This window comes from Pteropus medius, unplaced genomic scaffold (genome assembly GCF_902729225.1).
Source record: "Pteropus medius unplaced genomic scaffold, Ma_sr-lr_union100, whole genome shotgun sequence".
NCBI classification, from domain to species: domain Eukaryota; kingdom Metazoa; phylum Chordata; class Mammalia; order Chiroptera; family Pteropodidae; genus Pteropus; species Pteropus medius.
In genome coordinates this window covers 10,725,247-10,753,179 of record NW_024349804.1, presented here as the reverse complement: position 1 = coordinate 10,753,179, position 27,933 = coordinate 10,725,247, and the positions used below count along the sequence as shown (strand labels likewise).

The 27,933-nt window shown below is 60.4% G+C and overlaps 1 protein-coding gene and 1 pseudogene across 1 annotated transcript in view; one reads left to right on the top strand and one right to left on the bottom strand.

Annotated features, from left to right (window-relative positions):
• WDR1 (WD repeat domain 1) overlaps positions 1 to 27,525 on the bottom strand; it is a 34,311-nt gene extending 6,786 nt beyond the window's left edge. The window contains exons 1-10 of the mRNA XM_039838186.1: positions 27,316 to 27,525; positions 26,752 to 26,873; positions 17,848 to 17,938; positions 14,162 to 14,309; positions 12,831 to 13,011; positions 5,986 to 6,063; positions 5,535 to 5,615; positions 5,023 to 5,256; positions 3,052 to 3,139; positions 1,071 to 1,227 (exon numbers count right to left, since the gene is read on the bottom strand). Coding sequence (XP_039694120.1) covers positions 1,071 to 1,227; positions 3,052 to 3,139; positions 5,023 to 5,256; positions 5,535 to 5,615; positions 5,986 to 6,063; positions 12,831 to 13,011; positions 14,162 to 14,309; positions 17,848 to 17,938; positions 26,752 to 26,873; positions 27,316 to 27,331 — 1,196 coding nt within the window. The 5' untranslated portion in view covers positions 27,332 to 27,525. The remainder of the gene's footprint in view (positions 1 to 1,070; positions 1,228 to 3,051; positions 3,140 to 5,022; positions 5,257 to 5,534; positions 5,616 to 5,985; positions 6,064 to 12,830; positions 13,012 to 14,161; positions 14,310 to 17,847; positions 17,939 to 26,751; positions 26,874 to 27,315) is intronic.
• LOC120582983 (uncharacterized) lies at positions 2,526 to 2,644 on the top strand (annotated as a pseudogene).
• Positions 27,526 to 27,933: the final 408 nt, after the last annotated feature.

Genomic DNA, 27,933 nt, shown 5'->3' with positions numbered 1-27,933 from the left:
CCCCAGAGGGCACCCAGTCACTGCTTTTGTCCCCGCGTCTGTCAGCCGAAGACCCTGGCGTTTCCGGGGTACAGGCAGAACTGAGCTCTGCTCCCCACACTCCCATGGTCATAACCCATCTTCTCAGCCAGTAATTAAAAATAATAATCCCTTATTTTTAACGGGTGAAAATTACGTTTTTACTTTTGGCTAAGCTTATGAAAAACCATCCTAGAAATATCTGTGCACAAAAACTTTTGAAAATGGTAAACCGAGAAAAACCCCACATAACTGGGTCGAGCAGAGCCCCAGAGGCTCAGTAAACAGGCCCCTGCGACTCAGTCACCAGGCCGTGGCTCACCAGCCGAGGGTGGCAGCACAGCCCCCAGCGGGAAGACAGCGCTGGGGTCACGTGGGGCAGAAGAGAGGGCCGAGGCCTGACACTGGGGTCCTTGGGCGGCTTCTGCACTTTTCTTGAGACGTGACGAACACCACCTAGTCGTGCTGGGCAAGTGGGGCGCACACAGCACGTGTTCCCCAGTTAGGTGCTATGCCTGGTGTGAGCGTCACCAAGAGTCTGCCACCTGCAGCAGGACAGCAGGGTCTGAATGACTGAACAGTGAGGCCGGCAAGGGCCAGCCCGGGCCGTGGGTGCTGGAGGCGGAGCCTGTCCTTTCACAGGGAGGAACGTGGACACTGCCCTCCTGACCCCTTGTCTGAACACTGCACATCGTGAAGGCACGTATCCCAGTGCCAGTGCCCGTCAATGACACCAGGGCAAACTGCAGCCGACACTGCCTTTCACCCAATCTCCTGGTGCCGGCCGCCCTTGGGCCCTCCGTGGCTCCACTGCCCCCTTCCCTCACTGAAGAGGAACAGAGCCGGGCGGGGCTGCAGGTGAGACCCGTTCTGCCTGGCTTCCCAGGCCGTCTACACTTGGTCACGTCTCTGCTAGTCACCCGGACTCTAACTCAGCAAGAAAAGAGCACGTCGCCGTGTCGCCGAGCTCAGGGCCGGAGGGAGAGGAGCAGAGAACACGCTGTCTGCGGCGGTCGTGGTGATGCCCGCGGGCCCCCGCCCCGCCCGCTCACCTGTAGTCCCGCAGGGTGACGCTGGTGTAGCGCACCGTGTCGTCCATGCTGCAGCTCACCAGCTGCCCGGACTCGTCCACTGTCATCCTGGACACCTGGTTCGTGTGGCCCTTCCCAGCGAAGGAGTCGTTCTCCCCCGTCTCGGAATCCCAGTAATGTGGGGAGCAGTCAAGGAAAGCCAGGCCTCCGGGACGTGCTGTGCGCCCCCCAGGGAGCCCGTGGGCCCTCCCCGTCCTGGGCGGCACGTGAGGGACAGGACAGCAAGCGCTGGGCGCGAGGCGAACTCCCTGTGCACATCCAAGGCAGTGGGCTGATTAGAACCCGGTGTGCCCACAGTCCAACTAAGCAGATCGCAGGCTGCGTAGCTCACGAGGCAGACAGACCGCAGCCTGGGGTGGTGGGCCGAGCGGTGATGGACCGGCACCCCAGAGAGCCTGCAGGAGTCGCTGTGCAACTGGGCCAACACTGCCCGGACTCTTTCTGGACCCTGCCGAGGAGCCCATGACTGGGAGCAGGAGGCTGGCTATGCCTTGCCACTCAGCCAGTGGCCGGCTCCCAGGTCCCACCAGGTGATGCCGCCCGGGCTGACCCATCTTGGGGGGGCCGGCATGTGCTCCAGGCGCCTGGGTGTGAAGTATGTTCAAAGCTAAGAGATTCTTCCTCTGCATCAGTGAATAATCTCATTTCCAGTGCAGGTTGCTGTCCCCTTGAGGTCACTGCATCCCACTGGCGTCACATCACACTGGGGACCCCGGCCACTGACACCGAAGGGTGTGTGGGGTGTTGGAGGTTACCGTCCCCGTGCACGGACGCTGGGGTTGGGCACAGCCGGGGAAGGAGCAATGCAGGCCAGCTGCAGCCCGTGTGGGTGGACGGGCGCGCCCGCCCCTCCAGGAGAGGCAGCCTGGGGCCTTGTCTCCCGACTATGCCCTACGTCTCCTCACGCTTCACGGGGCGGAGGGCGACTCACGTGCCCTCCTCTCAGGCCCATGGGGAGACCTGGGTCTCCTGGAAACGGAGAGGCCCCACAGAGACAAGGCAGGCCTGTGAAGGTGTGAGAAACGGGGAGTTCCCACACAGATCCTTCCAGAAGGTCCAGCAGCACGGGGACCAGGAAGCAGCGTACACAGAGGCAGCTGAACGCCCCGCTGGGAGCCAGGCCCTGTGTGGGCACCAGTGCCGAGACCCTACGGACGCTGCTCCACTGTTTAAGACAGTCCTAGGAAGTGGGGTTATCAGCCCTGGACCACGCACGGGGGGCAGGGGGAGGGGCTGCCACACAAGCCTCCAGGGACCGTCTCAGGGACTGCAAAGGACCTGACCAGGAGGAAGATTTGGGTGCTAGTCCCCACCCTACTACCGACGAGCCCTGTGACCTGGGGAAGGTGCCCGAACCATCTGAGCTTGTTTCCCATTTTCAAAACAAGGGGGTTCCACTAAAAGGGTCCAAGTCCAGTCTACGGCCACGCCACCCTGAACAAGCCCGATGCTGTCTGATCTCGGAAGCTAAGCAGGGTCGGGCCTGGTTAGTACTTGGATGAGAGACCACCTAGGAAGACCAAGTGCTGTAAGCGTAAAAAATAAAAAAATAAGGGTTGTAAGCTGACAAGGTCCTTGCAATCTGTGAGATCCACCAAAGGCTGCCTCACCTAAAAACAAAATGAAATAAAAGGGTCCAAGTCCCTCTGAATCCAAGAGCCAACGATTCTACGGCTTGTGAGAGGAACAGAGCCAGCACCAGTGTCACCAGGGAGAAGCAACAGTTCAAGGTCAGGAAGTTCAGCAACCACTCAAGGCTGTGCAGTGAGAAGTAACCCGCCAGGTCAAGGGCGTGGCCAGGGCATGGACATGGGCCCATCTCGGCAGCCGTGGCTGCTGCAGTGGCTCCGCCAGCCGGCTGGCCGCCCCTCCAGCCCGTGGGAAAGGGAGCCCCGGCTCTCCTGCCAGTGGCCTGAAGCCAGCTTTGGGAGTCAAAGGATATTAATGTGCCCGTCGTGGCTCCCGGAGTAGATGTAGGACTTGCCACCGTTTCTATGCACCGTCAGGCACTGGATTGATTTGCTGTGACCCTGCAGAGAAGACAGACGGGGCAGGGTGAGTTGAGGACGTGCCAGCCTGCCTGTGACCTGCCACACTCTACTGATTACGCCTGGGTGTGAAGGAGAAGCAGGAGGCCCCCAACCAGCTGCTGTGTGCCAAGACCCCGCAGCCCAACGGGCCTGAAACACCTATCAGGTCTCGGCAGGTTTTCCCATTAACTGACCACCTGGCAAGTCCCAGGCACACGGCTCCTCCCTCCAAGGCACCTAACGCCCACCAGGCCAAGGACAGGGGTCTAATCAGAGCCCCAGCAGCTGAGCACCCCCTCTAAGCAGACTGATGGGGCAGCCCGGACCCCAGAAGCTGCTCGCACTAGAGAGCCAGGACCAGCCCCGCCCAGAACTGAGCGAGGGGGAGGCGTGGGGTGGGCAGCAGGAATGGCGTCAGCCTCAGGAGGGCCCGGCTCGCAGAGGCAGACAGGGGCCTCCGGCCACCAGGAGACCCCCACAGACCCAGGCGCTGTGTGCCACTGCCCTAACTCCGGCCTCCTTCTGGCTCACACGCAGCGGCATCAGCACCAAGCACCCTTGGGAGACACCCTTGTGGTGGGAGAGAGGACACGTTTCTTTTCTGACAACGGTTAACAGCCCACGAGATTCCCTGAGCTGACCAGCGGAAGCAACAGCCCTGTCCTGGGCGGCAGGGACAGAGCAGCCAGGCCCAGGGGCTGACAGAGGTGGTGCGGCCGGGGATGGACGCCTGGGGCCCTGTGGGGTGACAGCCCACGGGCAGCTGCTCCTTGGACAGAGGAGGTCGGCTGACGGCAAGGCCTGGATCCCCGCAACACAGCTGAGGGCCAGCGCCGTGACTTTCCCCGGCCCCCGCGGTCTCAGGCTGCTGTGCCTGCACCGCACCCTCACTGCAGTGGACTGGGAACCTCGTGTCCTCAGGGCCGACCATACTGGATCAGCCTGTCCAGTCACCACTGCCACCAGTGCCTCCATCCTGGACGGGATGCAGCGAGCACCCAGCTGACGGCTCAGGAGCCAGTCACACAGCTGAAAGCAGCTGGGAGGGCAACGGGTGGGGAGTGCTGTGGCCTGCCACCCGGAGTGGCTTCAAATGACCCTCAGCTGCCAGGACGGGGTGCACATGAAGCCTGGCTGTGAAACCCCTCTCTCGAAATCATGGCTCAGAGTCCTTACAGAGGGTCACCCACTGGAGGCCCCAGAGCAGGTGAGCCCCACTTCAGATGATGCCTCCACCCCTGGCAGAGGTGGGGTCTGCAACAGGTGGCACCAGGGCCCCAGAGGACGTAGGAGCTCCTGGTGTGGCTCTGTTTCCTGCGATGACAGAGTCCCCAGGGCTGACAGGGAGAGGGCGTGACTCCCACCCAGGAGCCACCAGTGCACACCCTGGTCATCGTATGGCCTGAGTAAGCGTTCTGGATGATGGAGACAGGTCCTCCCATCCTTCCAACTGTTCCCTGCTGCCCAGACTCCTGGCTGGCGCCCGAGGCCTCCGTCACCGCTCCATATTCATTCTCACACTCCCCAACCCCTGCAGAACCTGAGGACCGCCCCCCCTCATTGCCGGGCTCCAGCACCCCACAACGGCCAGGCCCAGCTCCAGGCTCTCGCTGGCCGCCCACATCTGCGGCATGTTCCACTCACCGCGTTTGGGGCTCAGCATGTCACAACTTGCGAGGTCCTGAGGGAGGGCGAGGGCCCTTGGCCTCCCACCCACCTCTGCTCAACTCACAGCCCAAAATGCAACCAGCACCTGCTGCCTGTTCAAAACCCCCAGGGCCGGGCCTCCTGTCGCACGCCCTTGGGCTCGCCCCGCTCCTAGGCGGGCGCACCTCTCCCCCTGCCTCCCCTAATGGCGGGGCCCGCCCCCCGCACCTCCTCACCTTGATGACCCGCAGGGGTTTGCTGGGGTTGTTTTTGTCCAGGTAGTTGATGTACCCAGACAGGGAGATGCTGAGGAGGTGGTCATTCTGCCACAGGCAGCCCAGCTGCTGGTCCAGGATGTTGGAGCCCATCGTAAACGTGTTGACGACAGAGTTCGCGCTGACGTCCCAGACTTTGGAGGTCTTGTCTCCAGAAGCAGAAAGCAAGTGGGTGCTATCAGGACTCCAACTTATCTGCTCAGACGAAACACGCGTCGCACGTCAGACAGTTTCAGTGGGAAGGGGCCTCAGAAAGCAGCTGTGCCCGGCCCCCACATCTGAGCGGGGAGAAGCCGGGAGACAGTGGGTGAGAATGCGACGCGCGTCCAGGCCACGTCACCTGTTTTATGTGACCCTGAAGCTCTGTCCCACCACACCTACTTTAAAGCTTCTAACTGTAAAAGCCGTTCAAATGACTGCGAACACCCATAGGACCCAGCCACAGCCACCGGGCAGCCCGAAGCCACACTCACGGCGTAAACGCCTCCGTCGTGAGCCTTGCCTCCTCCCAGGGCGCACACCTTCTCGCCCGTCTTTCCGTCATAGACGTATATCTTTGAAGAAACAAAGGCGTGCGTGGGTTATCTGTGTGTGAGCGCTCTCAGCAGTCGGCTGGCTAAGCGAGCGCTTATTCACCTGTCGGCGATAATGGAGTTCCCAACTGGGACTCAAGAGAGTTAATCTGAAAAAAGCGCCCACAGATGAGATTTGAGTTCCACTTAAAAGCAGGGAGAAGGAGCCGCGTCTCCTGTGCTTTGGCGAAGCCCGGCGACCGAGCCTCGTTCTGGGGCGAGGAGGAGGGTGACACCTATGTGCAGCACGGAGACTGGCTCGGCAGGTCCATCTGCTCTGAGTGGCAGAGGACGATCAGATGAGCCCCCTCACTGCAGGGCCCCCCAGCCCAGCCCCAGCCCCAGCCCTCACCTGGCCATCGGCGCTGGCCGTGGCAAATCTGTTCCCGTCGGGAGAGAATCGCACGCAGTTGACGAAGCGGCTGTGGTCCTGTGGGAAAGCAGACAGTCATCCCTCTGGCCACAGGAGGCTCAGGAAACTCCTGCATGATGCGCACGCCTGCTGCGGAAGCTGCCGCTACTAGTGTGAACCGCCAGGGCACAGGGAGACTCCGGAGCTCAGCAAGTCCCAGGCGGCTCCTGACAGCTGGGAGCGCCGCTTCCGCCTGCCCGTTCGCCCCGGCCCAGGCCTCTCTGCCTGGAAGGCTCTCCGTCCCCAGCTGAGCCGCCCTCTGCTCCTCCTGGAGTCCCCAGGCCTGGCCCAGGCCCAGCACACAGCAGGTGCTCCTGGGGGAACTACTGAGCTTTCACAGAAATTCATCAGTGGTGACGACCTTCATGAAGAATAAAAATCTGCGTGGGAAATGACCTCCAAAGGCAATTCCCTCGCCTGAGCAATACTCATTTCCTCCTCAATCAAGCGTCTGCGTCAGAGAAAGATCCTCAAAAACCCCCAACGCAAAGGCCCCCCTCCCGCCGTGGCTGCAAGTGTGCATCAGCATCGACTCTCTTAAAGGGGTGGGGGGTGAACTACACATCCGACCTTCAGGAAAAGCACTCGCCTGTCGCCTGCCCCCACAGTCCCCTCCAACATCAAGAACTGATGATGTTATTTATGTTTCTTAAAACATACAAAAAAGTGCAACTGAATTCTAAATGCAAGGTGTTCGTGTGGAAGGGCCTGTGATGTCACAGGTTACGTCGTGATCCAAAAAGACCGCAGTCCTGTCACCTGCCAGTGTGAAACAGGGACTTGCGGATGTGACTGAGCTAAGGTGAGGTCGCGAGGGTGGACCCTGCTCCAATGACCGGAGTCCTCATTAGGAGACAGGCTGACCGGGCAGAGGGAAGGAGCCATGTGGAGGCGGGGCAGACCCCGGGGTTACGCGCCCACGAGCCAAAGAGCGCCCGCTATCAGCACCTGGAGATGAGGAAGGGCTCATGGGAGCGTGGCCAGGCCCACACCGCAGTTTCAGACTACTGGCCTCCAGAACTGGGAGAACCAATTCCCGCTGTGTGATCAGCCCAGCTGGCAGTCCCGTTACGGCTGCCCCCAGAAACAGTCGACCTGATGGCCTTCAAGCAAACCGTGTTCCTTACAATGGTGAGGAACCCAGGCCGGGAAGGAGAAACGGGGTGAGGGTCCACCATCTGTGAGCGAGGGATTCCCCAGGGCAGGCGGCACTGGCCCCACAGAAGCACGTGGTTCAGCCCAGGGCTGCTCCCCTGCCAAGACCCCCTCCCTGCCAAGACCCCCAGGCCAGGTGCTCCCAGGCAGCTCAGACTGCACGCAGCCTCTCTGGCCTGGGGATGCGACCCCAGGGCCCAGGCACAGAGCCAGCTGGGGTCTCCCGCCCACCACCTATTAAACCATCTCCTCCAATGACAAGGCCAGAGGCAACTGTGCTTCATCTGGCCCCAGGACCCGTCCTCAGGGTCACACCCACCCACAGGGGGTCAGGCCCAGCCTGCTGAGGAAGATGAAAGCCTGAGAATTCTACGCAGCCAAACAAGGGTGACCGATCGCTGCTGACATGCACAGCTGGGCGGCCACCTGGTAGGTGAGCACGTCGCCCCACAGCCCTGTGGGACAGGAACTGAGGGGCACCGGCACCCTGACGGGCCAGCCCTTTGCCACCCACCGCTTCCCAGTGCTGAGGCTCCACTGAGTGACAGGCAAGTCCGTAAGGTCAGGTGACCGTGAGGCCCCTCCAGTGTCCCAGCTCGGCTGTGGCTCTGGCCTTTCCGGCTTCCTGTGTCACTCTCCATTTGGCGGGACGACCCTCGTTCTCAGGTATGTGCCGTTTTCGGCCGCCCTGGGCACATGGTCTGGAGGCCAGTGTTCCCAGCAGGGGTGACCCAGAGTGAAAACGAGTCGACTCTCCAACCTGGCTCCAAGGCCCCCCACCCCCCCAACCACCCGCCTCCGCCACTGCCGCATGCCCACTGCCCGCTGTCCACGAGGGGCCACGGGGCCTCCAGGCGCCCAGTACGAGACAACCAGGCCCAAGAGGCTGGGCTATAAGCAGCTGGCCTCCAGTTTCTGTGCCAGAGCTCTCGACTGCCCGGCTCTGGGCCCCAGGAGAAGCTCCCCAGAGGTCAGACCCTTAAGTTCCCGGGAACCGGCCACCATTCTGCTGTCACCCAAGGCTGCAAGGGAGCCAGCTGCACACCAGGGCCCACACCACCCTCCCCGGGGCCAGCGGTGGTTCAGAGCCAGTGGGACAAGGCCATCCACGTGCCCTCTCGACCCTCAGAGCCCCCCTGGGCGAGGCAGGCAGGCACCATTCCCCCTGCATGTGTTTGCTTCTCGCCCCGACCTTTCCACTCCCCCGTAGGACCCTGTGCTGGGCAGACCAGGAAGGCGGGGCTCCCTAAGAAGTGGAGTGCCGTAAGAGCTCCCCCAGTGGAGCAGACCTCGGGGCTATCAGGGGTGCTACGGTGGGCAGAAGGAACGGGCTGCGAGCCCCAGACACGCTGCGCTGTTCCACTCCCCTCAGACTGCAGCGTCCCCGTGCCCCTGGACGAGCCGGCTCGCAGCAGTCAGGACGCCCCCCTGAAGCCCCGGACGCCAAGGCCGGCACCCGCCCATCTCAACACGGCCAGAGTGACCCTGTCACGACGCTGCCACCTCCTGAGTGCCTGTCGCATCTCTGGATCCGCCTCCTCAGTCACAGCGCTCAGCAGCCCGACGTCACAGGGACACAGCACATAAAGCGCACAGCACGTGCTGACGTGTCTATGGTCTGTCTCCCCACCAGGACGCCCCGCCCAGGCCCTAGAACAAGGCAAGCTTCGGGGGGCGGAGAGGACTGGCTAGGGCCGAATGGGGGCTGGATGGACAGACAGATGTCTCACTGAGTGACTTTAGAAACTCCTGTCAGCTTTTCCTGCGATTCGAGCCAAGCGTCTGAATGAGCAGGAGACTGATGTCTGCTCCTGAAATAACCTATCTGGAGGGAGGGAGGCTGAGCAGCACGTTAACCGGAAGAAGGAGGCTAAAAATAGCCAGGTGCACGGGAGGCAAGGCCAGCCACAGAGAAGGACCAGTCTGGGGAAGCACATGGGGGTTCGAACTCGGGGGCTCAGACCTGCTCCTCCTCGACCGTCTCAGTAGGGCCACAGAACCATCCCGCAGGCCCAGCCTCCACCGTCAGGCTGTCCCCCAACGTGGAGGGTCCTAGACAGCTGGTCCACTGCCTGCCCTTCAGTCACAGCCAGCACTCATGGAAGCTCCCAAACACCCCCGCTGTCAGGACCTGCCCCACCACCATGACCTGCCCTCCCTCCACCTGCCACCACTGAGAAAACCAGGACATGAAGCAATCAGCTAATGATGAAGGCAGGCACCTGAGCGTGTCACCGATAGGGACAGAGTGCCACCGGGCTCCATGGCCTGACTCCAGCGTGCACAGGCGGACCAGCCACTCAGCTCAGGTGTCCCCTCTGGGAGCCCTCCCTGGTCTCATGGGCCTCAGCTGTCCCTGGTACACAGGACACTTCCGACCCTCCTGCTGAAACACCCTGCCCCTCCCGCCTCCCTGAGCGCGGCACGCACCTCCGTGGCTGCGGTGCTGACAGGGGTCTGCTCCCCGACCTGAATGCTGGCTGCCTTTCCTCAGTCCACCACCCGCGCCCGCCTCAGCCCGACTCCCTCCTCGCCCTGCGACGCCTTCCAGGTACCTGGGGGCAGCGTGGCACCCTCAGCTGCCTCAGCCTAGCTGAGGAGAGAGGCCTGCCCTCCGCCTGCCTCCCCGTCAGCCTGGCTAGGCTGGCCGTCACCACCTTCCCCCAGAGAGAGACGGCCAGACGAAGGGACAAAAGGCTCGTTCTGCTCCTCCTCGGCCCACTCACTGTCCATAGGAGCCTGGCCGGGTTACTCACCCTGCTGACATCCCAGTGTGACCATAACCAAAGCACTCTTTGAAAAGCAAGACCAGCCAACGCAAGGGGTAGGGGGCTGGCTGAGGATGTGGCCAGGGCATTCTGAGTGCCCAGCCCTGTGCCAGCTGCGAAGCGGGCACGTGATAAATACAAGAACCGAAACTTCTGTCCTACTCTAAGGAGACAGAAAAATAAAAACACCAAAGACCTTGCACGTTAGAGCAACTTACTTGTTTGGGAGGGCCGCGTTTCTAACAACAGCCAAGACTGAGGTTTCTAGTTTAACTCACTGCCAATTACTTAAAGCAAGTAGGACACCCCTGTTTAGAGCTGGCTGTGACGTGTAAAGACCACACTTAGGTGGCTGGCAAAAGCTTGTCCTAGAGCCACTAGCCACGGCACCACACACTTTGGCCAAGAGGACCAGACGCCCTCCGCCACGGGTGGGCTCCCCCTGTTCTCAGACACGTAGGTAGAGGCGGCAGAAGGTTCCAGTCCCAACCAGATCACAGAGCCCCAGCAAACCAATGACTGCATGAACAGAAAAAAAAGCACTGACCCCCACACCAGGCCAGCACGTGACCCCCACACCAGGCCAGCACGTGGCCCGACTTAAGTACGTACGGTCACTCTGCTTTGTCTGAAGAACCGCTTTCTCTTCTCCATGGGTTCATAAGGCATCACTTTTGGTTTGGCACAAACTGAAGTGAACACAACTCTCCTTTTCAAGGTGGCAACTTGAACTTGACCCCTCTGTGCTCCGCACATGTCCACCCCTTATTCCACAGTCCTGATAAACACAGTCAAGAGGAAGGTGGCAGGAACTGGAACCTGGATGGACGGGCAGCCCGCTGCCCGATCCTCCACATCACAGCTTTACTCTGGGGTTGCGAGGGCCTAGGGCACATACGCACAGCAAAGTCGCACGCTAATCCCAAAAGCCATCAACACCTCAATGAGGGGGGCTGTGGGAGACCCGAGTGCCCTCCCGTCCTTTCTACATGAGGCCAACTAAACCCGACAGAACCTCTGCCAGTGGAAGCCATGGAACTCATCGTGGACACTCAGCTGTTCACATCTCACGTCCTCCCCATAGCCCTGGGGCCAGTGGAGAATGGCTATCATCACCCTGTTTCCTAGGGAGGCCCAGGGGCACGACCAGCCTGAAGGTTGCACAGCCCCCTGGCTGCAGCACAGGGCTGCCACCTAGTGTCCCCCGTGCTTGGTTCACAGCCCCTTCTGATCTCTCCTAGGTCTGAACACAGGACTCACGCAACGGGCTCCGCAGGAAGACCCGAGGGTAAGCTGCAAGCCCACCTGGGGGACAGCTGGCCAGGACCAGCCTTTCTACCCAGTGCTCCGGGGCTGCGGCCTGGGGTGAGGGCCGTGTTCTCAGCTTAGAAAGAACAGAAAAAGAAAGAACAGTCTGGCTAAGTGAGCACACGAAGGACGGAAGGGTGGTGAGGGCCCAAGTCAGAGCTGACTCTGGGCTCAGATCCTGGCTCCCCTGACCACCGCTGAGCTGCCCTGCGGGGCTGAAGTCACAGAGCAGAGAGGATCTGACCTCTCCCAGGCAGGGGGAGGAGCCCTGCCCCGCCTCCTGGGCTCCTCACCTCCTCCCTCCCAAACCTGGTGCAGAGCAAGACGTTCAGTTAAGTGACTCAGTGTGACTCACCTTTCATTCCTGTCCCTGTCCCACTCAGGAAGCAGGATCCTGAACCCGGCCTCCAGCAACTCCCTCCACCCCCGCCCCCATGAGGCAGTGGCCATAGGAGCTGGCCCTGAGAACTGCAGGGTGCTGGGGGGAGGGCACACCACCCACGTGGCACTTGCCACGCAGGCATCAGTCAGGCCCTGCTCAGCGGCCCCGGGACGAAACGAAGCCCATGTCACCATGAACAGGGAACCCTAGGAGAGCCGCCTGGACCCGAGCCAAGACCTGGGTCTGGAAATTCTGCCACTGCTCAGGACCTGCCATCTGGGGACCAGTGGAGGCAGCGTCTTGCCCTTCCCAGCTAGGCCCTGCCCACCCTTCAGCCATGCGTTGTCCTTATAGTTAGTGCAACTTAACAGGAGTCCTCAGAGTCACTTTAAGGCCGTTATCTCACTTAATCCCCAAGGAGGCAGGACCCGAGGTGGGGCGGGGGGAGCCAGCCCACACTCACGGTGGGAGTGCTCTGATGCCGAGGCCCCCACACCCGTCCTGCAGATGGGAAAGCAGAGGCCTGGAGAAGGTCGGCCCCTGGGCCAGTCGGGAGCATGTGAAGAGCTGGGGCTGAGGCCACAGAGCCATTTACACCTAGAGCCTGCGACACTCCACCAGGGCACGCAGACTACGCATCTCCCGGGAAAACGTCTAATTCTTCTCATTGCCTATTACTTTACAGGTGTGCCCAGTCATGTTGTCGCTCCTGGGAAGGCACTGGAAACAAATCTGGAGGTCCCTGGAAGCTCATCTCCTCCTCCACTTTGGTGGCTCAGCAGGTCTCAAAGTGGCACAAGCAGAGAGAAGGCTGACAGACACCTGCCCTGGGCCCCGCCTTGTGAACAAGGCACTTTCCAGGCCAAGATGCTTGCCTGGTCACATGGCTCAGAGAGATGCCCCACCCCCACCCCGGAATACCTGCAGCTCCCAGGGCGAAGGCCCGCCCTGTGCAGGGCCCCTCCTGCTGGGCCGTCCACGCCAGCCTAAGTGGACTGGGGACTGGTGGGCCCTTCCACCTCCATGTGAAGCTCCCCCAGGAGCGCTGCTTTCCGTCCACCCGGTGATGGCGCATGCCCATGACCTGCCATCCACGTCTAGACTCCACTGGCTCCATAAACAAAGCCAACATTCACCCTCAAAAACCACCCTACAGGCAGAAGTCCACTTACGCCGATTGTAAACTTGAACTTGAAAGGTGGCCCCTCAAAGAACGCTGCACAGTTATCATCGCTGCCAGTCACCAGCCGGTATGGCCTACTCTGCCTGATGTCCACACTGTTGATGATTTTGTTGTGTCCTGTGATCTCGCCCACGGAAGAGCCACTGTCCCACAGGAAGACGGCTCCAAACCTTTACAGGATGAGAGGAGTCACGGGAAAAAAAAAAATCAGTCCTGGAAGGTCAATGAGACCCGGACAGGCGAGTCGCCAGTGCTCTGAGATGGGGAGCAGGTGCCGGCCGTGCAGCCGGCCCTGACCACGCCGCATGACACACACGGCACCGTGACTTCCGCTCTCCACAGCGTTTGTCGAAAGCACCGAGAACAAGAGCCTTTGGGCAGGAACCAGATGCCCCCATCTGCACGGCCCAGTGCCAACCGGCCTCCCTGTGGAAGGTGCCTCAGAAGGGCCCTGCCCGAGGGCCAGCTCTGCGGCGTCACTGGTTCCTAAGCCTTGCTGGGTGGGGCCAGGAAACACGCAGTTTCCGCGCGCTCCTACGAGGGGGATGAGGCCTTGTTCCCCGCTGGCATCGGTGAAAATGTAGTTTTGGTTACTATTTGCAACCAGATGGAGAAGGAATTCAGACCGAGGGGAATGACTTGGACCACTGCGGAAGAACTGGCACCCACCAGAACGCGCATTAGAGCTTCCCATGAAGGGGGATAAATGTGTGTCTGCCAAGGTCAAGTGCTAGGCGGCGGCTGTGGCAGGAACCCTGACGGCACTTGGAATAAGAAAACCTGGGCTGTGCTACTGGCCCCGCTGGTCACTGGACCCAGGCATAAGTGAGCAGCCACTGAGGGCCACCTACCCATTGTCCACTTGTCCCTTCTTCCTTAGTAAGGGGACCTCAGCCGAAGTGCCCAGCTGGAGAAAGCGTCCAATCTCCTTGCAGCTAGGTATGGCCCTGTGGTAACTGCCAGGGGGACCCCAACTCTGCCCTCACGAGCTGCATCTCCTTCCCATTCTCCCTCTCCTGCTTACAGCTACCTGGGACGTGGGCACAATGGCCGGAGCTCTAGGACTCTGGACACAGAGAGACACGGTCCTGGGCCCCAAGACAAACCCCGAGGGGCTTACCCACTGCCCACCCCGAGGGAGCCAGTGGCTCAGGCTGGCACCCTTGTGAAGGAAGCCGGAGAGCACAGCGCCTATGGGGCTCAACACGCACTAGTCCCAGCTGACACTGTCAGTGCACCGCCCCGCCGCCCACCAGGGCACCCGGGAAAGAAAGCAAAGCCGGGGAGACGGGGAGGGAGGGGCCGAGGCCAGACACTTACTTCTCCCTTCCTTCCCCGACCACTGCGATCCTCTTACTGTCTTCCGTCCAAGCAATGTCCTTGATCTTCCCAGCGAAAGGCTGATACTCGTACTTCAGGAGGTGTTCCGCCTGCGTGGTGTCCCAGATCCTCAGCTTCCCAGACACGTCTGTGGACAAAACGGGGCAGTGGGAGCCACGGTCACCACTGGGCCAGGGCCGTGCGGACACAGAGCAATGTCACGCAGCACCGCCTGGGGGCGCGGGCCCGCTCGTGCTCGCTGGAGATGACCCAGGCCGTGGCTAGGAGGAGGGACGTGTTTTAGGTAAATAACCACCAGCACTTGTGATCAGAGCCTGCTGCCCCCATGAGGGCCGCTGCTGGGTCTGTGCCCTCCAACGGGGACCAGTTCCAAGGCCTGCATGGTGGTGGAAAGCCCGGACGCACGGTGGCCATCAAGGTATCAGGATGCAGCCTCATTTGACGTCTGCGTTTCTTTCCTTGTAGATGGATTTCTTTCCATCTAAATGGGCCTCGGGCAACTTCCTTGAGATCCAAAGCTCTTCGTTTGAACAAAGTGACAATTCTACTGTCACCCACCCCTCCTGCACAGCTGCTATGTCACTAACAGAAGCCAGGTGCCTGGCTGTGCAGTCTGCAGGGGAGCGCACGGTGGACCCCATCGGGGTCTACAGACCCTGCTCCCACACAGCTCTGCGCCAACGCCTCAGGCGCCCAGAGCCCCCCACTCATTACGGCACAGCACAGTCCCACCCGCATGGCTGAGCCTCTGAGACACACACACGGGGTGGATCTGGGAGGATCAGACTACAGACAGAACCTAGTGCCAGGCCTTGCATCCGCCTCAGATTAGTGATAAAGTAACAGCCCCTTTCCCTCCCTGCCACCACCCTGTCACCAAGTTCCAAGCACCAACCCCCATGCGCCCCTTCCCACACGAGCACTGAAATCTCAGATTAGCACGAAAAATGGAACACTTTACACACACTAACTCTTAGATTAAACCCTCGGCCCAGAGGTCTGGGGACGCCCTCCCAGCAGGCAAGATGGTGCAGTGTTTCCACGACCCTCTCAACTTAAGCATTTAACCCGAACTCTACAGCTGGCTCCCGTGAGGACAACTTTCATCCTGTGCAGGTGGAGCCGAGGGAGGAAGAGGCCCAGGTGCACAGGGCTGCGCCCTAAGGCAGCATCCTCCAGAAGCGGGCCCTGCCCCCTGGCCTCTGCAGGCCTCACACCTACAAGGAGTAAGTGCCTCCCTGCCACCTTCGGGGATGCTGGAGGGCTGCTGTGGGGACGAGGCTCCTTGTCAGTCTAGACCAGCCATAGGCACCTGGCTTCCGCATCCCCAGGGGCTCTGCGGGGGGCCTGCGGGTTGCTCCAGGGCTCAGGCTCCACCGCAGGCCGGGCACTGCCGTGGGCTCCCCGGGCCTCCTCCACAGGGCCCAGCTCGCTCATCGTTCTTTTCAGAAGCAGCCAGAACACGGGGGCTCGAGGCCAGGTGCTCAGCCCGCCTGGATAGGGCAGCAGCCCTGGTATAGTCACGGAGTGACGGAGTGCCATGGGCACCTAGCCCCGTGCAATGTGTTGGGGGCACAGCAGACAAGCGCCTGCCTGGGGTCATGAGGGGCACACACGACACACACACACATCCACTCGTGTCGGTGGACACGGGACTAGGGAGAGAGCGCCACGGTGCAAGAGGACACACAGCCCAGGGTGGCATCTGCTCACACAGCTGCTCACGCGGCCGCGCAGGGTCTCCCCGCCCACATTCCCCACCAGGGCACCCTCGCACCCTCACACCCTCTCTGGGCTTGGGGCCCCAGGCCCTGGCATGGGCTTCCTCACGCAACAGGCCTTCTGGAAGCTTCACTCATTCAGCAGACACGGACCAGCCAGACTCACAGAGACCTAAAGATCCAGCATTGCACGGGGACCCCAAGACTCAAGGGACCTGGAACCCACTCAACCAGAGGGCACCGCACTTTCTCAGCCCACCTCGCCCTGGATCTTACACACCGCACTATTTTCTAGCTCAAGGCTCTCAGCTCTGCAGTAAATGTTCTGTGGTCTCGCTCTAGCGCAAGGACCAGCGTCCTGGAAATGTACAGGGTGACCCCGACCCACAAATCCTGAGACTGCACGTAGCCCAGATCCCCCTCGGTTCCTCCATCGAAGTAAGACACCACGTTGATCCTTTACTGGTGTGGGCTCCCCTGTGACAGCCAGCACAGCACTCCTCACGGATTCTGGATGGACTCTGCATCACAATCCGAGGGCACCGACTTCGCCCATGGAACGCCCTTGCCTGGAGCCATGGCAGAGGGCAGGCCTGGCCTCACCGGTGATTCAGCAGCTGGGTTCCCGGCTCAAGGCACCAGGGCAGGGAAGCTGTGCCAAGCAGGCTGTGGGCACCCTCACCAAATACATTCTTCTCCTCCTCAGAAGACACAATTTTAAAAGGCACCAGGGCCAAATCTTGGGGCTTTAAATAAAGAGGCATTTTGTTGGCAAGCAAGGCCACGAAAAAATATTCACAGCGCTAAAACAAATCATAGGATATAAATTAGCAAGAGTTTTACAGATGGAGTTGGAGTAGGTCTAAACCCCAAAATCGTTTAATGCTCATGTCGGGCCAAACCGCTGGCCAGCCCCTCCGTGTGCAGGCCCAGCTGGCGGCATTAGCCGTCAGCCAGCACATCTGCTGCCCTGGTGTGTCCTGGTTTTGACACACTGTGGTTACCTGTTATCAGTTGTCCACTATGCAGGGCCGTCCTAGGCATTTTACATGCTGGGTCCTCCCCAAGCCGACCTGACAGGCACCAGCGACCCGCATTTACAGAGGAGAAAACGAAGGCCCAGGAAGGTGGTTACCAGGAAGGCTGCGTGGCAAGTGAGGGGGAGCTGCTGAGGGACACGTCGCTGCGCTGCGGGCCACGCAGCCACCAGCGTGTACGAATCCCGGCATCAGCTCACTCGCCCGGCTCTCCCCGGGGCCTGAGACCTGGCTGGGCACAGGCAAAGCAGCCCATAAATATGTTTCAATGAATGAGTGAGTGAATGAATGAATGAATGAATAGGACGCAAGGTAAGGTGCTAACTTCTGGGCCTCCCGTTCTCGCCTGTAAATGGCAGACGACCTGCCTCACGGGATCAGGGGAACAAAGAAAGCAGCCTACGAGGTCAAGACAGACCTTTGTGCCCCGGCTGCTGCCCAGCCTCCTACTGAGCCACACGGCCCGCTGGAGTGCAAAGGCTCGCACCAACGAGGTGAGTGGTCTCGAGGCGGAGACTGGCACTGTGCTAGGTACCAGGATGGAGCGACGGATAAAGGTGACACAAGACAAAGCTACAATTCAGAAACACACACACACACACCCACACACACACACACAGAGCGCCAAACATGACACAGCCACCCACGAAGGCCTCACGGGAGCAGTTCTGCTGACCTCTGAGGCTGGAACTGGCTGGAACGCTGTAAACTACGAACTTCCGGAATGGAGCTTTTCAGTGGCTTATACTTTTTCTTGTCGGCCCCAAACAAAACTGAGCACATCAGTTCCACGAGCCGTCCCCAACCCCTCCAGAGCCACCTCCCTTTACCCCACAGCCTCCCAGGCCGGAGCCCAGCCCAGCCCCAGGGCTACGGCAGCCACACACGCGTGCACGCACACAGGTACCTCCAGAGGCGATGTAGAATCCGCTGGGCGCGTACTTGGCCACCACCACTTGATGGGCGTGCTCTGTGTAGATGTCAGCCAGGGCTGGGTACTGTGGGGAGGAGACCCAAGTGAACACGAGCCCCCAGAAGCACTCGCAACTGCCTCCTGCCTGCCCAACTAATGGACCTGGGGGGCGGGGGATGACACACAGACACACAGGTCAAAACCTTCCTAAGGAAAATCCCAGAAGTATACCTACCCGCCTACATACCTACTGCCTGCCTGCCTTCCAGTGATAGGCTTCCAGATAATTTTAACTCTTTCTCTTTAGTCTACGATTATCAAATTTGAGTTGATTTTCTTTCCCATTATTTGTGAAATATGTACAGGAATCATAATTTTCATGACAAAAACCCGGGACTCTGATTTTCTCCTGTTTGTGGGCAGCTGCCTTCCAACTCCACCAGAGCGGGCCTCCCCTGCTCAGAGGCAGCTCCGTCCCCAGCTGCCCCGCAGGGATGACCCGACACAGAGCCTCTGGCTCTGAGGCACAGCGGGAGAGAGGAGAGTGTGGCTGGGAGCGTCTCCTGTCAAAACCCCCACCTAGGAAACGCCCTTTCGCAGCACAGATCATGGGTAGGTTGATGGACTCCGATGAGAACTGGGGCCAGCACTGGGGATCGGGCGCACAGCGCCTTCCCTGCTGCGAGGCCCAGCAGACCTGAGACACACCGAGGGGCTCAGGATTCACCTCCGCAGCCGAGCTGGCCTCCAGGAGGGAACAGAGACTCGGCCACGAACCCTGACACTCGCTGTCAGCTTTCTGTGAACCAAGTCTCTCTGGAAAGAGGCAGCTTCCCGCCAGCGAGGCTGCGGGCACATCGGGTTCCAGCTTCCGGAGTGGCTGCCGCGGCGCCTCAACCTGAGCCCCAAGTGCTCCGGCCGCTGGCAGGCTCCTCCCCTTCTTCCCCTGACAAGGTTGGAGGTCTGTGCTCTTCTCAGCCTCCCGGGCACAGGATCGCCACACTCCCCCGTCCCACCCAACCCAGACCAGGACACCCTAAATCCTAGCCCCGCCAACCAGCAGCCACCAGCCGATCCTGGTGGCCCCAAGTCTGCAAATGCTGTTCCGTCAGCCAGCCACACTGCCCACTGTCTGCTAACACCTGCTTACGCTTCCGGTCTAGCTAAGTGCCATCTCCCGCACGAGGCTGTCTGTGATGGCTGGTCCCCCCTCGCCCATGCTTCCCAAGCATCCGCACACCTACAGGCGGTGATGACACACACCGCGGTCCCTCGCCGCCCAGTCCCCCGGTGACTTTTCTGCTTCGTGTGCATTTATCTCTTCAGCCATCCCAGCAGTTAGCAAATAACAAGTGCTCAATACATGTTTTCGAAAAGAATTTTCATAGTTCTCGTTCACCCCTAAGACTTAATGTTCGTTATTATGTGACAGAGTAGGCACTTAATATGTGGTTCACAAATTATTCCATGTCTGAATAAACATTTGCTAATGAAATCAGAAAGATATCAGGTATCTAAGAAAAAAAAAGGGCCTCATGAACAGCAAAAAAGCAAATAAAAAAGTGTTCTACGTCATCAATCCTTTAGGAAACGCAAACTGAAACTACAATGAGATACCACTTCATACTCATTAGCACCAATAAAATTAAAAGACCCTACCAAATGCTGGCGAGGATGGGGGCGGGGGACGGGATACTGGAATGCTGATGCACTGCTGCTGAAGAATGCGAAACTGGCAGAAAACAGTCGAGCTGGTTATTTATAGTCAAACGTACCATACAAAAACCCAGCCGTTCAGCTCTGAGTATTCACCCGAGAGAAGTAAACGCACAAGTCCACAAAAAGTCACACGCACGGTCAGAGATGCTTTACCCGTAAGAGCCCCGACTGGACACCGCCCAGAGGTCTCCCGACAGGAGGAGCAACCAACTGCAATCTGCCCGGTGGGCTCTGAGCGGGCATAAAGGAGAAGCGGCCGCTCACACGCTCAACACGCGTGAACCCCAAAGCGTCATGCTGAGTGAAAGACAACACAGTGCAGGGCCCCTCTCCCATGCGCCCTGGAAAAGGCTACCTGAAGTGGCGGGAGGCAGGTCTGTCATGGGGCGGGGTGGAGGGAGCTGACCCACTGCAGGGCGGGGCCTTTGCTGAAGCCTGGAATGTTCTCCATCACCGTTTTGGTGGTGGTTGCAGGGCTACACACATTCGTCAAAACCCGAGTTGTGTGGAGTTAAATCACAGGAATTTTCTTGCATCCTAATCACACTTCAATAAACTACGACGCCTGGTGTCCGGTAAATGTCTGCCTGAGCCCATCCGCACTGCCTGGATCGGCCCCTTGTGGTCTAATGTCCAGACAAGGACAGGTCCCCTCACAGAGGGGCTGGTGGAAGCGGTCTGTGCACAGGCCGCCCCGCAGAGGGCCTTGCTCAGGTGTCTGGTTCATGGCTGGTGGAGGGGTCTCAGAGCCCCCACAGTGAGCGCTACTGGCACCGTCACAGGTGAGGGGGCCATCCTGAGGCAATCACCCACCCGCTGGCACTCTCAGCCTGGTGACCTTGTCACCGCCCTGCAGAGCCTCAAAAAGGGCAGGCTCCGGGGTTGCCACGGGGAAGGGAGGGAAGATGAGGCGGTGGTCCCAGGAGCAAGCTCTGCCCTGAGGATTCCTCCCCCTAAGCGGGCGTGGCATCTGCAGCGCAGGGGTGTGACACTCCCAAGGAAGTCCCTGGCAGGCTCAGCACCAGACTCCTGGGCTGCACAAGATGTCACTGTCTGTCGTCTGCCTTCTAAACAGTTGGGCCGGCGGGGGCAGGAGTCTCCAGGCTGAGCATGACTGCCTCGGAGTCAGCAGCCACTGCTCTCCCCAGGGAGGCCTGCTACTAGAGGCAGAAGTGACACTTCCCGGGTCCCCACCATGTCCTGCCACAGGTCAGAGTCATTCCACAGGAGCTAGGTCCGGATGGCACCAGGACTCAGGCCCAGTGCCCGCACCCAAGCCTCACGGGGGGCAGCAGCTCTCCCCACTTACCCGCCTCCTGCCGCTCGGGGCTGGAGTGCAGGACTTGGGGTGAGGGGCTGACTTGCCGGGGAAATGAGTCCGGGAGCACTGAGGGGCACTGCTGCTGTGGCCGGGCCCCTCCCTCGCTCCTCGCGAGACCTCCAGAACAGGGCTCCGGTTGTCCACCCGAGGGGTGCGGAGGCGGGGGAGCCCCTCCTCCGGACTTCCTTCCTGTGCTGCTGCAGGCGACACTAGCGCTCGCAGTCAGAGGCCAAGAGACTCGAGGCAGCAGCCTGTGGGCCACGAGCGGATGTGGGAGAGGCTGACAGAGCCCCAGACCTCCTGCCGCCTCGCCTGCTGCCCCGCCCCGCCCCGCACTCTCCATCCCGCCGTCTTCCTGAAGCTCCCAAACGCACCCACTTTCTGTACCCGCTGCAGAGTTCATCCAGTTCTTCCCGTGCCTCCGGGGACCATGACAGCTTTCTGATTGATCTCTATTTCCAATCGATCCACCAGCCTCTAGTCCCAACCCCAATCACCTCATCCCCGCCTTGGAATCCTCCCCTCAGGAGCTGCAGGGCCTGACCCCACTGCCACCAGTCCTCCCAGACCCCTGTGGCCCCTCCGCTCCCCGGGCCCACCTCGGGGCCAGGAGCTGCCCCCACACCACAACCTCCCACAGGTGTCTGATCCCTGTTGAGCTCAGGGCCCAGCCCAGGGCCTGCCAGGGGCCACTTGGTGACTTAGCTGAGGGAGGGGCAGAGCTCAGGGCCCTGAGACGCTAGGAGAAGCCGCAGACAGAGCAGATGCAAGGGCGCTCCGGCCCATGTCCCTCACTGTCGAGGGCTGGTCCAGGGCCCAGCCATGCAGGACCCTGCCCTGGATCAGCAAACCAAACTCCCCTGGCACCTATCTGATGCCTGTCCTGCCCGAGGAGGCTGGTGACAACACGGAAGGGGGAAGGACTCAGCTCCGCCCACGCCCGGCAGCGTCTGAGCCACCCCGCACTCCCCCGCGCTCTCACACTCCTGTCCTCGGTCTGGGTGCTGAGGTAGGTGGTCAGAGATCACCACACCATTTTACAGGTAAAGTCAGAGTGACGGTGGCATCACAGGGCACGGCAGCTTTCCCTCCAGGTCCTGGCCCGCTATGACCCCGAAGGCGACCAGCCGGTGGGACTCTGTTCCACTCAGCACCCCAGGGCCCTCCACGCTTCTGTAGCAGCTGAGGGTCCCCAGGAGCCTCCAGACAGCCCGGGGTGTCCTCCGAACTCTGACCAGGCAAAGTGGGCGTGGCCTGGCTGTCTAAATACTCCTAGTTCCTGAAAGCAGCCACTGGTGGTGGACTTGTGTATTAACGACTCGCAGGGCCCCCTGTCCCTTGGTGACTAAGGCCAAACTCAAATTCCTGCCAAGTACCCAGCTCCAAAGCAGCTACACACCCTGTGCTTCCAGGGCAGGTGTGAACCCAGAGAGAGGCTGAGCCCTACCCACCGTCTCAAAGGCAAGGCCGCACCAAGTGAGGCCCATTCACTCACTCCTCACATCTGCTCTGGACAGGCCCCGGGGGCCAGCCGTGAACGAAGACCTCACATAAAGGGCGAACAGCCTCCGAGGAGCACCATCACTCTGCTCCACCTTCCAGGCCCTGTCACCCAGAGAACGTAGCCCTATCTATGCTCCAAAGCCCGCTTCCCATCATGCCCTTCATCTATCCCCTACCGAACCACCACATCACTTGACGTGCTTCCCCTAATGTCCCTTGGTTTGGAATGCCTTCCCTTCTATCCAACCCCTAGGGACATCCAATTATCTTTTAACACCCAGGCAAAAGCCTACCTCCTCCAGAAGCCTTCCCTGATGCTCCAAGCAGGAAACAATCTCTCCTAGCCCCAAAAGCCTTTTCCTTCCTGCCTCCCAGCCCAGCCCCTTCCCAATTAAGCCAGTCAAGCTTTAGAACGGGAACCTCGAAGGCTCCCTGCATGATCCTGGGGGTGCCATAGCACACTGGACAGAGGACACCGCCACCTCCCTTCTTGTCCTCTCTCCCCTTTCCCTCTGCCTGCCCGGGGCCACTCAGGAGTCACGAAGGAAGACTCTGGGGGCAGCTGCTCTGGTTCACAGCCCAGCACCTCCTGAGGCTTCGGTGTCCTCACCTCTGAAGAGTGTACAGCATCGCCCAACAGGGAGGTCGTGAGGATGAAGGCAGACCACTTACCTGTCACAGCCCCGACAACCCTACAGGGACGCTTATCAGTAACTCCGTTAAACCTCACACTGACCCCGTAACATTATTCTCACAGATGCAGAAACTGAACAGAACTAGCAGCACACTAACTGCTCGGCCGCTGCCGGCACACGACGCGCCCATCGAAGGCCAGCTCGGATGCCCGAGGAGGTGCTCGCGATCACGTGCCAGACTGGATCGGCCAGCGCGCCCGGAGACCGGGGCAGGCCTGGAGAGCATGTGACAGGATGCTCGCACCAAGTCTACGGTAGAGAACTGCCCTTTTCCAGGTAAGGCTCCGGAAAGCACGTAGGACCTGTGGGTAGAGGGTGCAAGCCAGCCCACCGAAGCTGAGGCTTCAGGCCTTTCTACAGGGGACACCACCACGAAGCTGGGGAGATTCTGCCATTGAGACTAGAAGGAAAAAGGGCCCCTTCCACTCTGGGGTCTACATGTTGCACGTCGCCTGCAGTTACGGCCCAGGGGGTCGGGGGGCCCTCATTCCAAGGGTCCAGATGGGCAGGGGTCTGGGTGAGCGCATCCAGCCACCCCTAGGCAGGGTGGACTTCTGTAAACCAACCCGAAACACGACCCCTCTCCACTGGCCCCAAAGGCTTTGGGATCTCCCCACCTGTCCATCAACATGGTGAGAAATTAATAAGGCCGCCCTGCGGGAGCCACGATGGCACCAAGGGGGTACGAGTCAAACTTCCTCCAGCCCCCGTGCACTTGGGGTTCCATCTCGATTCTCCCCCATCCCTGCTGTCTCTGTCTCAATCCCCTTCCTGGGGGCTTTTCCTCATCCTCCAAACCCCAACTCCACGGTGCCCCTGCTCCAGCAGCCTGGCCCGCTTCTCTGTGGCACAGATGGCTCTGCCCTCTGTTCTCGAATCAGTCAGGACACTGTCCTTTAATGGTTCTGCTGAGTCCAGATCAGGGCTCAGGGCTGGACTCTGGACTAGGGCTGCCTAACCCCTCGCCACCAGAGCCCTGCACTCCTGTCCTGCCTGTCCCATCTGGTCCCCTCCAGCCCCGAGCATCTCTCCAGACCCTGAACTCTGCGGCACCCCTGACCCTCCAGGCCTCTTCCTGAGCCCGCAGGTGCTCAGAGCCTCCCGTGCTAAGCACCGCATGGCACCTCTGCTTCTTCTGTGTCAGTCTAGACTCGAGAGTTCCTGAGAGCTGGTTTTCCCGGCTGGGCCACAGGCATGGCGAGGACAGATTCCCACAGGCCTTGCCTGGAGCTGAGCATGAGGTGTGGACTGAGGCTAGATGGCGAGATCCTGAGCCACGGGAAGGGAGAGCAAAGGAGCAACTGGATGTCACTTTAACGTAACCAGGCAGGGAGCTGCTGAGAGCGGACCGCAGGAGCCAGGGAATGAGCAGGGAGACCTGCCTGGGTTCGTTCTTTCTTTCTTTCTTTTTAGCAATCCAGGAGAGAGGAGAGGACTTGGATGGGGATGGAAGCAGAGCAAGCAGTGAAAACTTGTCATATTCTGAAGTAATTCTGATGAAGAGTCAGAAAGGATTCTGTGAAGAATTAAATACGGCACAGAGAAGGGGGGAGTCAAGTCCACGGCCTGGGGCCTGAGCAGCTGGAAGAATTGCATTGCTATTCTTGGAGAACACGTGGGAGGCCCAAAAGTGGTTTGAACATGTTAAGTATGAGATGCCGACCAGACACCTGTTGGACATTCCAGGGTCTGGTCCCAATCTCCCTGTCCTGTCTCTTCTGTCCCCGAGCCTGTACGCTAACCGACCACCTTCCTTCCCAGTCCCTGCGTGGTCACGAGGATTCCCGGCTTTCTCACCGGAGTACTCTGCCCGCAGAATAATTGTACCACCTTTTTACTTATGTACCAAGGGCCCACCAGTCAGACAAGCGGCCACGTGCCCGATGGACATCAGTGGCATCCTGTGCTGTCCTGGCCCTGAAGAAACTTACAAGCAGGTGGGAAGGGAAGAGAATGTACCCTCAAAAGAGAATGGGAAACTCTGGGATACTGGTAAAAATAAAGACCCTGGAAGGACCAGCGGCACGCGTTTCACGAGTCAGGGATTGCCTCCCGCAAAGGGGGCACCTGTTCATTACCATGAATGACTTCTCCAGTTGCTGGCCTCCTTCCCTCCTGAGCCTGACCCCTCAGCAGGATGGCCACCGCAGGACTGCAGGTAAGAAGCGTGGTTCCCTGCACCAGACACAGCAGGTACCTCATGTGGGGTCCGCATCGGGCCGTGAACGCAGGGCCACGATATGCACCTGCTTCCCTAAGGGCCAACCCACGTGGTCCACGGTCTGTACTCGAGAAGCCTTCGTCCATCTTATTTGCCAAACTACAGGTGAGGATCTCCTTAGGGCCACCTCGACTGTTCTCAAAATTTCAGGCCCTCACTCTGCAGACCTCCAATTGTCATGATCTAAGTCCCTGGCAATGTCTTCCCAGTTCTGAGTGAGACTGGATCCACTTTCTAGGAATCCGTGTGACTAGCAGATTGGCTGTTAGCACCTTCGAAGCACATTCACACCCCGCCCCCCCGCCACCTCCTCAGCTGAGGTGCCCAGCAACCCTGGGCAGGGCAGGCGCTGCTGAACATAGCTGTGTCTCCCAGCACAGGCTTCACCAGGGAGGTGGGGGGCACAGCCGGCAGACTCTGCAGAGGGCTCTACTTTTACAGACAGGAAGCCGAGGCCCACACAGCCCCTTCATTCCCAAAGCGAGCTATAAGGTTCCTGAAGGCACGTGCATCTAATCAGTAACAATCCCAGCCCAGAGAGCGTAATCACCCACGACAGATGTGACTTTAAGTTGACAGCCCTGGGGATTATCGCCAAGCAAAATCATCTTCCTAGGTACTGTGCACAAGGCGCAACCCCAAGTCCGGCTCAGGAGAACCCCCGCAATGGTGCTGCTGACACGTCTGACTTCCATCCCCCATTCTGTCACTCAGACTGAAGAAGGGAGATGATTTCGGCCTGCAATCCCCAATGCCCGCAGTGGGAAGACTGACAAGCAGACTGAGTCATTTCAATAATCACAGAGGAGTAACAGGAATCTGCAAGTTGTTCCCTAGGAATTGGCTCTAGAAGCACGCTCAGTCTGGGAACAGGATGCCTGTGCCAATGATTCATGGGAATTAACCAGTTCCTGGTTTTGCACTGGGTCTCAGCCACACTGGGAGACCCCGGCTGTCAGTAATGATTAAAGTAAGGGCCATTTACCCAGAGCTGGGTGTGTGCCAGGCATGCTGGGCTGGAAAGAGGCATCATCTCATTCAGTGGGCCAGGCAGCCAGGGGAAGTAGGGGGAGCCTCATTTCATCATCTCCATTTTATAGATGAGGAAACTGGGGCTCAGAGAGGCCCAAGTAACCAGCCACCCCAAGGTCACGCAGCAGCTGACCGGCCTGTCTGATCCCTCAAATCCAGAGCCTTTATGCCACGGACTGAACCGATCTGAGCCTCAGTTTCCCTATGAAGAGAATCGGACCTGGATAAACCTGAAACGGTCTTCCTGGGCTGCTGAGCTGTGGTCATCAGGCTGAGGGTGCATGGTGTCCTGTCCCTGCCCAGGCCACAGGGCCGGAGAAGAACCGGTGGATGGGGAAGAGTTAAACCAAGAACTGCGCAAGGACGGAACCGGCTCCCGGTGGGGGAGGGGGAAGGGGGGTACTCACGTTGATGTTCCTTATGATAACGCACTTTCCATTGGTGTAAATAAAAGTGTTGCCTGTGGGGTCGCCGCCGATAATTTTGGAGACGCCCCTCTCCACCTGGGGGAGGCTGGCGAACACCTTCTCTGCGGAGACACAAACCCGGCGGGGCACGTTAGGGGCGGTCCCCGCCTCGGTCCCCCGCCGCGCTGAGGACGGAATCGAGGAGAAGAAGGAGAGCAGGGACCCAGGACCGGTCTCAGCCGGTCACCTGTTGCCTCCACCGGGAGGGGCGGCCGCCACTTTGAAGGAGCGCAACGGACCGCGCGACTTCCTGGTCCACGGTCTCCGCCGGGGCTCTTCGGGGACGTAAAGGGTGCGCCGCGCCCGGCCCGCAACGCCAACTTTGGGGGCCCCGCGGGCTGGAGTGCCCGCTGGGCGACCCCGAGGGCGACGCGGCGCTCGCTGGCCTGAGCCCGCACCCCTCCCCCGCGCCCGGGCGCCCCTAGAGCCGCCCACGCCCCGCGGATGCCGAGGGGTCCGGCAGCGCAGACGCCCACCCCGGGGGCGGCGGGCCGCGGCGCTTACTGATCTCGTACGGCATCCTCGCCCACTTGTTACCGCGCCGCGCTCTCCGAGACCTTCCGGGCCGCCCGCGCCGCCAACCAGACCTGGCCGAGGCCGAGCCGGGGATAGGGACCGAGAGGCGGCGCCGGGCGTGCCGGGCGCGGAGGGGGCGGTCCGAGGCCGGGGCCCAAGGTCCGCTCGCGCCCTGCCCTGCGCGCTGCCGCTGCGGACGCGCCGAACCCGGAAGCGCGGCCCCGCGCGCGGCTCGCCCCCAGCTTTGACCATATATAGTCAAGCGCTCGGCTCGGCGCAGCGGCCCCCGCGAGCCTGCGCGGCCCCGCCCCGGACGCCCCGCCCCCGGAAGTGACGCCACCACGCGGGCCCGTGAAAAGGCGGCGCGGGCCGCTCCCGCGGTCAGAAGGGTCTTGGGAGTGAGTGGGGACGGTTTCCTTGCGTCCTGGGGGCGGTGCAGCGTGGGCTGCTGGCGGCTGCCGTTTGCTGAAGCTTTGGGGGCGCTGAGGGCACCAGCGCTCTGGGGTGGAGGGGCGAGGGAAGCCTTTTTTGTGCCCGTGTTTGCGTAGCGGGCGTGCCCAAGCCGCTCGCTTCCCGCCCTCTCGGCGCCCCGTGTTTGCAGAAGCT